Genomic DNA, 14,465 nt, shown 5'->3' with positions numbered 1-14,465 from the left:
TGTACGAGTTATTAAACTACACTCTGGTTTGCTGAGAATGAAATGAAGGATAATCTTCTTTTGGGTATATTTACATTGATACATACATAATCAAAGCTTTTGTTGAATATTTTATGATAGTGATTGCTAGTCTCTCTTCCACCTCAATCTCTGCTCCCCACCTCCCACCCTTTCTCCATCTCTGTAACTCATATCCCTTTAGTGACTAAGGACACCAATCCTGAAACCAGACTGACTGGGAAAGTCACCAACCCTCAGTGCCTCACCTTTTCATTGGTAAAATTAGGTTAATAAAAACAGAACTCACGATTTTTGTAATGAATAAAGGGAACAAACATAATGCTTACAACATTACCTTGCATCTGGGAAACACTCAAATATTATTTTAAAAATTATTATCTATCACCTATCACCATTCTATATAATTATTAGTAGTATTTAATACCATTCCTTTTGTAGAATGGATTTTTCTAGTTCTCTGATTAAAAGACACTAGTAAGATACTTAAACAGATTTTCAAGTGATTATTTGAGCAATTACTTAAAGATATTTTACTCATTAATGGTATTTTCAAAAGACTTTATAACCCGGTTTTCTTTAAAAATCGACAGAAATTAGCTAACTGTAGCATGTGCTAGATGAACCATTTTATACGTAAAGGATATGTAAAGTGTGAAGAAATTATAATTCCAGGGATTCAATTCTGGGCTCTGAAAGATGCATTCTGCATATCACTTTACATTTCCGAACTACTTTTTAGTTTTATATTCATTAAAATATTAAGTGAGCAATCCCTCCTTAGGTGCTGTGCTGGCTGTTAGGAAATAAAAATGTTGCTTTTTTTTTTTTTTTTTTTTTTTTTTTTTTAGAATAGACTCTATTTTGTTCTGTGTTTTAAATTACTATACACAAATGGTAAAACTTTTCATAACAAAGGTTTAATTAGAATGGTTAATAACTGTGATTTCCAAAGTGTCTGAGTCAGTTAGGGAGTTTTGTTCCATACAAAATGCTTTATTTAACCTTCATGCCTTCATTCAGATAATTATACAAATGCATACAGTTAAAGGTTTAAACTCTATTTCAGTTCACAGCTCAATTCATAGGAAAGTTGAATACAGAAAAGCAATGCACCAACAGAATATGTCTGAGACACCATTAAAAACAATAACACTTGTTCATTTAAATCTCTGAGAATAGACTGGAATAATCATCCTCTGAGAGAATCTCATTAGGAGGGTCTCCCTTTACATTATCATAGGGCAAAAAAAAAATCACCATTTTACAGTAAAAGGAAAAAAAGCTCTGAGTATATTTACAATACATACACTATACATAAATACAAGAACAACACTTACATAATATTAATAAACTTATAACAGGGGTTGCTTAACACTACAGAGTATATAAATGCAGAGGAAACTATTGGGAAATTAGATCTTTAGATAAACTGGAGAAATAAATTCATTTGCAATTAAAATCCTGAACAGAACACCAAATGAAGATTTAAGAACTCAACACATTTGCTTGCCAGTATCACAGGGGGGCTTTATCCTTTAATGTGTAGGACCTCCTCTGGGCACTCTTAACTCTCTGGGGCCAGAGACCCAAGAGTCTTTTGTAAAATTACATCCATAAAGCAAATCAGACACAGCCCATCTATTCAATTTGCTGTTCAGAGGCTTCGAGCCTAGAATAACTGTTTTGTAAACTAAAGATGTTTCCTTATTTTTTACACCAAAAGATCTTGTGATCTAATCACCATGTATCATGAGTTAAACGTCAAGAAAAAGAAAAAAGATGCCTGCTTGATTTGGCCAAAGATGATATTTTTTCTTTATTTTCATGTTTTTTTTTTCAAATATGACTGAGAGATTTATTCAAAAGAACATGACGTTAGAATTGACCCCCACACACCAAGAACGTCTAGACTACTACTAATTATAACTAACTCATTTTAAGTGGCAGGTGGGTATCTTCAAGGTGGTCTGTTCTCATCGTTTCACAACACAAAGTTCTGAGTACATTCTTCTATGGACAAACATGAATTTGCTGGTTTCTCTTTTTTTTTAAATGAGCATGTTATGATACACATAATTGCATTATTATGCAGGATGACATAATACATAAGACAATGTTTTCAAGCTGGTTTTATAAGTACTTATCTCACATCCACAGAGAGTTGGTTTGCCATGTGATGCAATGTGTCCCACACAGACATGAACAAAACAATACAGTCACTATCCCTCGGGGGGACAGTGAGTTTTCAAAATGAAGCTTGAAACACAACAAATTGTGGACAGACACGTTGATAGGAAAGAGCCTTGAATATAGGCACCAGTGCCCCAGTTCAACAATATCCACCCAATGTGATAAAGTTTGAGGAACAAAATATACACTACAGTCTGGATGTAATTACAAAATTCTGCCATGGGAAAACTAGAACACAAGTAGGGCAAAAGCATTTTCTATGATTTTCTTTTTCCCATATCTTTGGAACATGAAATTAGCAAAAAAGGGAAGATGTTGGTATGTCCCTAAAATACCTTACTTTTTGATTGCTTGGACACTTTTATCACTAGATTTGGATCCAAATTCTATCCTCCTACTGACCCTTATTTCTCAACAGAAATGAATCTCTGTGAAAGTCTTGGTGAACCTGCTTTGGAACAAGATGCAATAATTCACACAAGGAGTCATTCATTGGGTCTTGCCTTGCACAAAGGGTGGACGCTTGTCTCAAACACTTCAAATTTCTAGAGATGAAATCCAGAAAGAAAAAGTACTGAGGTGACTGTTTCCACTATTCATCTCTTTTCAACTCACTTCAAGTTGTGGTTTTTGTTGTGGAGAAATTATTGCTTGTGAAACCCAATGAACTGAGAAGAGCCCCAGTCTGCAGCAGGCTGTGCACATGGAACACTTGCTTTCAGCATGGAAGAGAATTTGTTTATACAGCTTTTATCTCTTTCCCCAGCCAAGTAACAGGGACAAAGATCATAATTCAGGAGATTCATTTTCAGAAACAGAAACGCTATGAGAAATGACATTCTTCTCTTAATGTTTTCTAAGTCCATTAGTACTTCCATGAATCAATACTGTCAGAGACCTTGTTCTACACAGAAAAGCGGGAGGAATTTCATTTCTCTGATGTTGGACAGCTTCTTACATAAAATTCAATTAAACTAACAACAATACTATAAACAAATTATTTATAAGACTATTTAAAACATTCCGACGCAGAGCTGTTAAGCGAGGAATCAGAAAAAGAATTATCCATGATCTCTCCTTGATCGTCATCTGAATGTTTGATCGCCACCCCATTAACAATGGCAAGAGTGGGCTCTGACATTAATAACTAGGTCCATGGGGGTGAACATTTCAGATGCATCTGAGGCAGATTCTAGAATGTCTATATTGGTGGAAAGGCATACAAAGAGTGGAGGAACTGAGAAAGTGTACTCAGGCTAAAATGCCACTAAGTATTTGGATGATTTTGGAGCTCCAGGCCAGACATTTAGGAGAAAAGTGAGAAGTTCAGGGAGACAACTGGTTGCTATTGTTTGTTTATAACAATCCTTCATGCATGATTTTCCAGGAGAGGACTGATTTCAAATATTCAGTACCACTGTTAAGTCTTGTGTTATATCATGTCCCGATATTTCACTTGAAATATATGATGACTACTCATGCATGTTGTCCATAATAAAATTACTGAGAGTCAGGAATCTGGGAAGGTGGTTTTAGGAAACCCACGTGCAGTGTGGTGGAGTGGAAAATTTACAGGCAGGCCTCTAGGTCAGAGATAGGCAGTTTCACGTTCCTACTCTGCCATTTACTATTTCTACATTCAGGAACAACTCAGCCACACTTCCCATGCCTTCATTTCCCATCCATAAAATGTAGAAATGTTGTACAGATTGGAAGTAATGTATCTAAAAATTGCATAGCCTAGTGCTTGGCACATAGTGTTTATAAAGAATAGCTATTATTTTCATGGTTTGCTGAATGTGTAACCTTTCAAGGTACTTTAGTATTTTCAGGTAACACATGGAAAGAAGCCCAGTCAGAAGACTTGACTTCAGTGAGATTAAGGAACCCAGCAGCTTTCCTTTGACACCTAATTGGTTATTTTAGCCCCTCATCCTGATACACTGATCTTCTCCCTTTCCTTCTTTCTAACATTGGGAGGAGAAAACAGTGGCTGGTTTTTGAGGCCTGTGGTCTGAGTCCATCACGGAAGTCTAAAGCCTGAATGTTTAATCACAGTCCTACTTTTAAAATTGCCCTTACCCAATGTGTGACTCTCCATGAGTGTAATTTTGCTGATAGCCTCAGTAGCTTGTTTGGGTGAATTTGTGCTTTGAGATGGCAGGGTTGGAGAATTCCCAGGGTTCATGTCTATTGACATAGTCTCATTGCACATTTCTATTCATGACTCCACTTTTAGCAGTACAATAATTACAGGAAAAAAACCTGTGAGCTTCTAAATGTAAAACTGGTAATTTTTAGGACTAAATGTAAAATGGGTTAAAGGCTAGGCTTACTAAGTGTCAGTAGTACTTCAACAGACTTTTTGGGGAAAAATGATTCTGTCAATATGCATTCCCAAATGATTCTTAGATGATAATAGGTAATATTAGGGGAAAAGGGAATGAAGAAATGTAAAGATGAATTTGTGCGTTTGACATGAATGGATAAAATGAAACAAGCAAACAAATACCCTTCAGTCTTTTGCTCTAAATAAATTGGTGTTTTTAACTGAGCAAAACTTTCAAAATCATACATACTGTTCCATAAGTTTGGGGCAAATGACAGTCAACTCTTTATCTGGAAATTAGAAAGATCAAATTAAGAAATGTTAATGCAAACATGATTAGGTACATTTGAAAGATATAAAAGCTTGTTTGGGTGGCATGTGAACAGATTTGATTTACTATGTCCATGCATTTACTCCATGTGTGTGTGTTTGCATGTGTGTGTGTGTGTTCCCATGTGCAGGAAAAAGCCCTAATGTCTTATTAAGAGTTATTGCTGTGTAAAAGTATAGGAAGATCTCATTGGTCATAATGTTTACTGACAGGCACTTTCAGCATTTAATTTATTTCTGAAAATGGGCATTAGCTTATTCCTATTGCCAGTATAAATTCATTTAGCATGTGGCCATATCCACAACACTTAATCTTGTCAACATGTAGTTACACCTAAAAGCAGTCTCTCTGGAATTACACAAGAATAAACACCTGTATAGTTGTTTCATCAAGAACCACTCTGTTGAGGAGAGAGATAACTGAAAAAAGAGAACAATTGTAAGATACTCCTCTTTTGTACAAGCAAAATGCTGTGCAGCTGTTTTGCCCTTTTCAGAAAAAGACATTACTAGTATGGAATCAGTTGTCTGCAACTTAAAATGACTTCATTATATTTTAAACCATCCTGGCTAAACAGTGACAAGTGGCCACTCTATTTTGAACAGAACATGAAGAATGTGCTCTGACAAGGTTGGACAGAGTTCCCATGACAATATCGCTCATCGTGTGTAAGATATACAAGGCATATCTGAACAAGTTTTTACTTTTTATTGTGATGAAAACTAGAAGCTCTTTTCCCCAACATACTTCATCAAACTATTTACAACCTCTGTAAAATTTGTGAGTTTTGAAAATACTTTTTCCACTATCACATATGTTACGAATACAGTAAAATATCTTCACTCTATTTTTAAAGATGCAGTATCCTTCTATTTCATTTTCTTAAGAAAATCTGGATTTCTATTGCAATTGCTCAGTAATTAGCATATTTAAAGTACCAATGGACATGGATTACTAAACAGATATTACTCTATAATGAAACTGTGAAAATATAGCAATTTTTATGTACATTTCTTAACTATAAAATGCAGGCAGAGTCATATATAGTACTATAAGCCGATTTCCTAATAAGGTAAGTAACTCACATGTCTAGACAGCATGGATTATTACAAATTCTTCTTAAAAAAGTTCTTTGTTGATATTTGTTAGCCTACTGGCTGCTGTGTATACAGTTGTGTATACACATGTGCATGTGTGGGGCCTGTCTGTACAGGTTCAGTGGAAGGCAGTGTGGGAATCAGTAGAAATGTCATATGGAAGACATGACTTACCAAACCCCTTTTCTAAACTAAAGCCAAATCAAATTGAAGAGACTTTTTTTTATGGGATGCACTACCTCAGAAAAACTAAAGGAAGAGATTTAGTCAATGAGGTTTTATTCTAGAATACATTTACCTGCTAAGTCGACAGGCATCACTGAAGAGTGAAATCTGAGACTGGCTTATGACCTATGACTATTAAGGCTTTCTGGGCCTATTCTGATTCGGAAGAGTTATCTCACATTCAGTCCCTTATACGCAGACTGTAACATGGATGCTGGTATTCTTAATACTGCTTCATTTCTGTCAATCCTCACTATAAATGTCAAGACACCTTTAGAACAATATCATGGCTACATTTTTAAGCAGTCATAACAACATAACAAAGGCGTATTCATACATTTGAAGGCCTCACCTCACCAGATTTATTCAGTTGCAGCTTTGGTAAGTATAATAAATAAAGTACAGAATAAGGAATACTGCATCTTTATCCATATAAATGTTATCATTCTAATGAGCTGATTTCAAAGTGCAGAATTATGTTTAAAACACAAATGGCAATTTAAAGTCAAAAAGAATTGTATAAAAATGAACACAATCTTTATATAAGCTATTCCAAATTCCAACCATAATGAAAACGGCCTTTCTAATCGCCTGGAACTGGCATTTTGTAAGTTTTTCCCCTGACAATCATCTTCCTATTTCCCATTGAAGCTTTCAAGTGAATGAAAAGTGCTCTTTTTTTCTTCTTTTTTTTAAATGTTGTGTATGTTGCTGTTACTCAACTGCTTTTGAAAACCAATGTCCTACAGTGTTTTGTAGAAATGATGCCAGACAGAAGTATAATCTTTATGGGAAAGTCATTAGAAATCTCAGTCTAACTGCCTTAATAGAACTTAAAGCAAGTTATCAAGCAGGCTTCTCAGAGTCTACACACAATCGACAGGATGAGGACAGAGGTGGATGCAGAAGCATGAATCTTTTCCAAACAACTTAAGATCAGAGCATGAAAAGAGATTCTTAAAACCTTAAAGGCTGACCATCATAACTTTCCAAATAATGTGAATCCCTTGAAACAATCTCTATACTGCAAACAGAAAATCAGGTCTACTGCAGCTGCTTAAACTGTTAACCGCTCTATGTGTACACATTCTCAACCATGCACATATCCCCAGCTGCAAATTGAACAGCTTAAAATTTAAAATCAAAGAATGCCTCTAGTTAGGGAACAACTGATAAGTTCTTTAGGATTCTATTGCTTTTTTTTTTTTTTTCTTTTCTGTTGCTCATGATGCACTGTGCTTTTTGAAAGAGGCTAGAAATGGACATGAGATGAAATGGAGGCTTTTTCATGACTGAAGACATTCCATTTCTTTCTGTCCCAAACCACTTTTTCCTTTCCATGGGGAAATACTTTTAGAAAACTCACCAAGGAGAATTTGCCACGTCCCAAGACAAGCCCCAAGGAAGTTTCAGTTCCTGAGGCTAGACCAGGGACTCATTCACTTACTTGTGCTTAGATCCCTTCTTAGAAGTACTGATATGTCAAAAGGGGAAAATGATGGAATGCTGACAGGTTTTATCAGTTAACTTACCATCTCAGTCTGGTCTCCACTTTCAGAGGATGAGGAAAAATGCTCCCTTCCCCAAATCCATCCTATGTTATTAGAAAAGTGCAACTCATTTAGTTCTGTGCTAAATTTAAACCAAGCTGTCACTCAGGAAGCTTCCCCTGCCTGTCAGTTTTACGAATTCTAAAAACCAAGTATACCTGTAATACTCTCAAGACATCTTTCAGCAGAGAAAAGAACTGGCTCTTTTTATGAGAGCAAGCAGGACTAAATACAAATCTACACTTCACTTGAGGGATGTGCCAACTACTTGCCAATGAGGTGCTGGTCTAGTACCAGGGGGCTCATGGCTGTGTGTGTCCCTGTCTGTGTTCTCTGCCACTGACTAGTAACCAACGCTGGCATGCATCAAGAGACCTTTTTTTAATTCCGAATGGTCACAGGTAATGTGAAGTAAGAGTTCCATACAGTACAGATAAAAAAAAAAAAAAAAAAAAAAAAAAAAAAAAAAAAAAAAAAAAAAAAAAACTTTCCAGGTGGTAAAAACCCCACTGGCTGGTGAGTAGTAGACTGTGTAGCTGAAGATGCTATTTATCACTAGAACTGCAGCCCTTGTTGGAGGGAAATTGCCTGATAAATTTTTGAGATCTGGCAGACAATATAGAGCACATATTTTTGAAGCCATAATTTGACCTGAAAATCATTATACTGTTGTTTAACATTTTAAAAAATTCCTTTGAATACCATCCAACACAAATTGTCCTTGTTTCAATGTTCATAGTTCTCGCTTCATCAGAACAAGATTATCTGAATTAGAAGATGATCCTAAAAAGGATAATTCTGCAACCGGAAATTATTTCAGAATGTCCAGACATTTAAAAATGAGCTAGTAATATTGTGAGGTTAATATGTGCAATTCCCAAAATTAAGTGTTTATAATTAAAATATATTGCAAAGGTCTTTGCTGGAGACCTTTTATATCTAAGCTATAAAAAATTCTAACAACAACAATAACAACAACAAAAAAATCTCACCAAGCCCCTCAGCCACAGAAAGCTGGAAAAAAAAAACCAGCTTGTAGTGGGCACAAAAATATGGTAATTTTTCTGAAAGAATCCTTGTTGGTAATGTATTGCTTGTTTACTGTATACTTTGCTAGTTGCAAAAAAGGTTCATAATTTTAGGGGGTTGATGGAACTAACACCTTCCTCTCATCCTCCGCACAGGATGAGTGGGTTCAATATCCCTGCAGATGCCAGTGCAGGACCATGGGTCCTGATACAGTTTAGAAAATGAAATCTGTATAGAAGAACCTATTGGAGAGTCAACTTATCCTTGGCTCTCCAAGAAAGGAAACTAGCACCATGTCAGGCTTTCTATGGGAAGCATTCTCTTTCCACTGCTTCAGTTCCAAGGAGAACTGACCCATTAACCAAAGAGTTAATTCCCAGCTATGCCTCCCTTGCCTTTCTAGTCACCAAATAACTGTTTTCAAACAAGAAAAGGGGAGCATAATCTTTAATTGTGGTACTCAACCGAGCAGGACAACAAACAGCAGAAAGATGACCTCAGTGCTGTAAATGGAACCACGACATCTAAAATGCTGGGGTGTTTTTTACAATCCCTTTAGTAAGTATGAAAATTGGTAACGTGAGTCCTCAGTGAAGTTATTGTAGGAAAGTCCTTTTATTCATTATTGCTTTTCTCCTCAAGAGGCGCATTATTCCCATCTCTGCTTTGTCTGATTTTTCATGTTCACTGACTTTGCCTGGGCAGCCCCACCTCTTACCTTGGTGCCAGTGTGTCTAAGAAAGTTTTTTTCCCCTGGTTCCTTGTAATCAAATACTAGGGGCAGGAAGAGATGATGCCTAGGTGACATAACACTGCAATTTGAAGTGGGGCAGTAGTTTTTTTAGACAGGCTCTTCCTATTCAACTACAGAACACCTCTGTGCCAGTCCATGCCAGGGCAGAGACCAGGACGAGACTTCAACTGCCCCTCTGCTCGAACAGATGAACAAAACAGAATCAAAACAAAACAAAAACAATCAACGACAAACAAATGAAAGATTCAATGTTGGTTTTCTTCAGGGCATGGCAGAATGACAAGTTGCGAGTGATATCTAGTGGCCACCATCGCGATTGCAAAGGGCTGCCTGAGTGCCCTTTCTTTGCAGGTAATGGGACCTCTCCGTCTGCTTCTTCGGTTCTACTTTCATGCTGCTTGCTGGTAACAGATTGGATGTGTGTTCTAGCTTACTCAGATTGTAACTAAAATTTCTGTAAAAAGGGGTTAACGGGTGGGATGATGGGAGATTCATCCAAATTTAAAAGGTCTTGCTCTAGCCATCAATTTGTGGTAGGTGACCTTTAAGGTATCAATAACAAAATGTCTGACAGCTCAGAAAATGTACAAGCTACAAACATCTTTAAATGGCAGAGGACACAGCACAGAAAACAATGTCTGTCTCTTCAGCATTTGCGTCACTGAGCTCCCAGGCCCACGTAAAGACGGTTCTCGTGAAGTCATGATGGGGGTTACCTTCAGACCAAAAGAAGTGTGCCTTCTTTTTCTGCTCTGGTTTCAGACATCGTGGGATGGTGATGCCCTTTTGTGTTAACACTGTGAAGGGGATTCAGCCCTGCTGAATTGGGTGCCGCTAAGAGATCCAGCTCTTACGCTCAGCTGGACAGGTAGCATTCCTCACACCAGCATATGCCTCCGGCGGTGCAGGGCCAAATGATCTGACCGGGAAAAGCTGCGATCACAGTCCGCACACTTGAATGGCTTCACTCCCGTGTGTTTGCGGTAATGCCTCGTCAGTTCATCTGAACGGGCGAACTTCCAGGTGCAGCCCTCCCAGGTACACTTGTAGGGCTTCTCTCCTGGAAGAAACAAAGAGACACAAGCTTTGGCGCTCCATCCATCACCTTGCCATAACAACCAGCCAGTGCTCTATGTTGGGAAACTGGTGTTCTCAATGAATTTTCCAGTTGGTAAATCTTTATCGGGAAACCTTACCATCCCAGACAGGTGAGGGTTTCAATCTTGTTTTGCCTGCTGTGACATCTGGCAAGCTAGTTAACACTGGTGTCTTCCATAAGACTTTGCCATCAAAATATCAAGAGGCATGAATTGATTGCCACTGGATATATCACCACCAGTAGACTAAAAAGAAATTACGAAAGCTTTACCCAGTTTGATTTGATTTGAAGGCTGAAAGTCACAAAGAATTCTTAAGGGCAATCAGTTACGCTTTGTTTCAGCCTGCCCCCTTCCCCTCCCCTCCCCCCCCCCACCGACTGTGCATCATTTAGGTGGCTTAAGGGTATTTTAAAACACAATGTCCAAGAATATACACAAAATTTTATTGAAAAGATAACGTACTCTATTACCCTCAGATATCAGGTGTTAAGTACATATTATTCATAGATACCTACTTTTTGCTTGTCCTTTGGGGGAAAATCCTAGATACCTTAATAGCTTAAAGTTTACAGGACTCAAGAATCGGGGTAAGGCCTGAGAAATCATCACGTTGGTCCTAAAGCTAAAAATCACAGAGAAAAGCTGTCTAAAGAAGTATGTAATTTGACCAGGTCCCTTAGTCAACTTGCAAGGACAGTAAAATATGCAAAGGCTGTGCTGGGAAAAGATACACTATCCATTGTCTAAATGAGCTCCCGGGGGGAGTGGGACAATAGTTGACCCAGGTATGCTGTTTTCCTGGCTCACATTCAGAATGGGAGGCTTGTCCCCGCACAACCTCACAAAAACTGATCTCTCTTCTGCCCCTTACACCCAACAATCTACATTGTGTTCTTGGTCACACATGGCCTCTGGTGAAAAGAGCCTAAGATAGGGAAGGGAGCTCTCCGCTGTTCCCCGTGTAGGAAGCTACAAAGTGAGTATTGCTGACACCACTTTACAGATGAGGAAACTGAGGCTCAAGGTAGTAACATTACTCAAAGCCAGTAAAAAGGTGCATGGCTCTCAATCCAGCACTTTTCACTATTTTACAGTGGAAAGGATAATGCTTATCCGATCTAAATGTTGTCACATCCTCAGACAGAGTTAGTGTTACTTTCCTAGGCACTCCCAGATCATTCGCTTCCTATTCTGTTACATCACCTATCACAATACACCATAAAGGTTTCTTTAGATGCCCTTCTCCTCTACCAGTTTCTGAACACTTGGAAATCCTGGACTATTCTGCCTCTACTGTTTCAGTTTCACTCGAGCCTAGAATAGCTGCCAAGCAAGTACTTGAATGTATTAAGAAATCTGCAACACACACACAGGAACATACACGGAAAACTACAGGACCCAATAAATGAGGTGTACCGGTAATGCCTACATGGGAAAACTAGACCGAACTGGACCCAGCATTTTTCATTCAACTGTTAAATCAATGCTGTCTATGTGGATCCTTCCAGGATCAAGTAGCCCTTTCAGAAGACAGTGAATAGTTCAGGCTTGTTAAATCTAGAAATACTGATGCACTAATTGTGGCCCCAGGTTGCTCTAGGTTTTTCTGAAAGGGCTCCTTTTAAGAAAAAGCCTACTGCCTGGATTGACACCAAACCTCAACTTCTGATTCATTGTGGTTGTCCCATGGAGACAAAACTGTATTTGCATATGTCCACTGACCAAAGTCTGACAGAAATTAAACAAACAAAAAAAAGCCACCAAAGCCCCTAACTTAAAAAGATTGGAGATCTACTATACAGTATATCAATGGAATTATTAACATGCTTTTACGTGTTACATGTCATCTGTTTTTGAAATTTATATTATAAGCATGGGTTCTAATAAGTTGAGCTTGATATAATTCATCTTTTCAAAAATACATCCATCTTTGGTGCACTTAGCTGAGCTAGTCGGATTTGGTCACCAAGAACCATCTCTTAGCTATTTCCTGTGTTGCTATGGAACCATCTAGAGAGAGTGTAAGGCCTACAAAGAAAAGAATAAAATGTCTCCTTCACTGGAGATGAGCATTGCTCAGCTGTGTAGTAGGAGGATGTGTGTTTCTCTCTTGGAGGAAGTAGCACATGGGATTAGATAACTAGCTGGGCATGGTTGCTCATGCCAGTAATCCCAGCACTTTGGGAGGCTGAGGTGGGAGGATCACTTCAGGCCAGGAGTTTGAGATCAGCCTGGGCAACAAAGTGACATCCTATCTCTCCCCGAAAAAATTTTTTAAATTAGCCAGGTGCAGTGGCATGCACTTGTAGTTCCAGCTACTGGGGAGGCTGACACAGGATCATCGCTTGAGTCCAGGAGTTCAAGGCTGCAGTGAGCTATGACTGTGCTACTGCACTCCAGCCTGGGTGGCAGAGCACAACCCCGAAAGAAAGAAAAGAGAGAGGAAAGTGGGAGGGAAGGGGAGTGAGAAGAAGGAGGGGATGGGGAAAGAAAAGCTAAGCTGCTGGATCCTGCCATTGGCATTCCTGATAGTAAAGAAGGGACTCCATGGTGGGGGCGTACCTGGGGAGGAGAGAGAGACGAGAATGCCAGGCTCATCTTAATAAGGATGTGAGAGGCTGGTATGGCCCAAGGTAGAGACAGTTTATACCTCAGGTGCTGTCTAGCTGTCTTTGTATTTCCAATTTAGTCACTTAACATTCTCTAATGTCTTCCTTAAGATGATACCAGCCATGCTTTCGTTTTTATGTTGGCTACTTAACAACGCTAGTTATGTTCTTTCCACTTGAAAATCAGAGCAGGGTGTGGTGAACTGTGGTGCCCACTTTTATAATTTTAAACGTTGAAAAAACAATTAAGAGAAATACTTTCTGCATAAAAATTATGACTTTTTATTGGAGTACAGCCACATTTATTTATTTCCACTTTGTTCTGGTTTTTTCCAGAGATGGAGAAGTTGAGCAGCTGCAACATATAACGTATGGCCTTCAATGCCTAAGATCTTTACTATCCAGTCCTCTACAGAAAGGGTTAGCCAACCGCTGATTATAAGAGATGCCCATCTCTGCTTTTCGTCGGCTTCAAGAATATGTTAGACTATTGAATTGGGGTTGTATATTACACATTGGGAGTTTGAAATGAGTTGGTGAGGGAATGTTTTAGTTACAGCTCAATCACTTATTCTCAACTTAGAATCCTCAATTCAAATCCTAACAGTCCTCTCAGTAATAAATACCCATGGTATTTCAAATACTTCAAATTGATTTCTGGACAACACAAAATGAGTGATCCTCTTAAAACACTCACCCACTGAGAACAGTGGCTCAGGCCTATAGTCTCAGCTACTTGGGAAGCTGAGGCAGGAGGATCCCACTTGAGGCCAGGAGTTTGAGACCGTCCTGGATAACACAGTGAGACTCCCTCCATCTCTAAAACAATAAAAATAAGAAAACTTGGCCAAGGACAGTGGTTCACAACTGCAGCCCCAGCTATTTGGGAAGCTGGAGGCAGAAGGATTGCTTGAAACCAGGAGTTCCAGTCTACAGTTGAGTTATAATCATGCAACTGCACTCCAGCCTGTGTGACAGAGCAAGACCCTGCCTCCAAAATATAAAAATAAATATATATATTTTTTGAGACGGAGTCTTACTCTGTCATCCAGGCCGGAGTGCAGTGGTGTGATCTTGGCTCACTGCAACCTCCACCTCCTGGTTTCAAGCAATTCTCCTCCCTCAGCCTCCTGAGTAGCTGTGCCAACACACGTGGCTAATTTTTTGTATTTTTAGTAGAGATGGGTTTCACTGTGTTAGCCAGGATGGACTCAGTCTCCTCACCTCGTG

At 38.6% G+C, this 14,465-nt stretch overlaps 1 protein-coding gene across 17 annotated transcripts in view; it reads right to left on the bottom strand.

Annotated features, from left to right (window-relative positions):
• Positions 1-993: 993 nt before the first annotated feature.
• KLF12 (KLF transcription factor 12) overlaps positions 994-14,465 on the bottom strand; it is a 466,131-nt gene continuing 452,659 nt past the window's right edge. For all 17 annotated transcript variants that reach the window (XM_074387618.1, XM_074387623.1, XM_074387613.1 and 14 more), the window contains one exon: positions 994-10,586. In XM_074387618.1, the coding sequence (XP_074243719.1) occupies positions 10,405-10,586 (182 nt within the window). In that variant the 3' untranslated portion in view covers positions 994-10,404. The remainder of the gene's footprint in view (positions 10,587-14,465) is intronic.

This window comes from Saimiri boliviensis, chromosome 16 (assembly GCF_048565385.1).
Source record: "Saimiri boliviensis isolate mSaiBol1 chromosome 16, mSaiBol1.pri, whole genome shotgun sequence".
In the NCBI taxonomy this organism is placed as follows: domain Eukaryota; kingdom Metazoa; phylum Chordata; class Mammalia; order Primates; family Cebidae; genus Saimiri; species Saimiri boliviensis.
The sequence above is the reverse complement of the archived record's forward strand: the minus strand, read 5'-3'. Positions and strand labels throughout refer to the sequence as shown.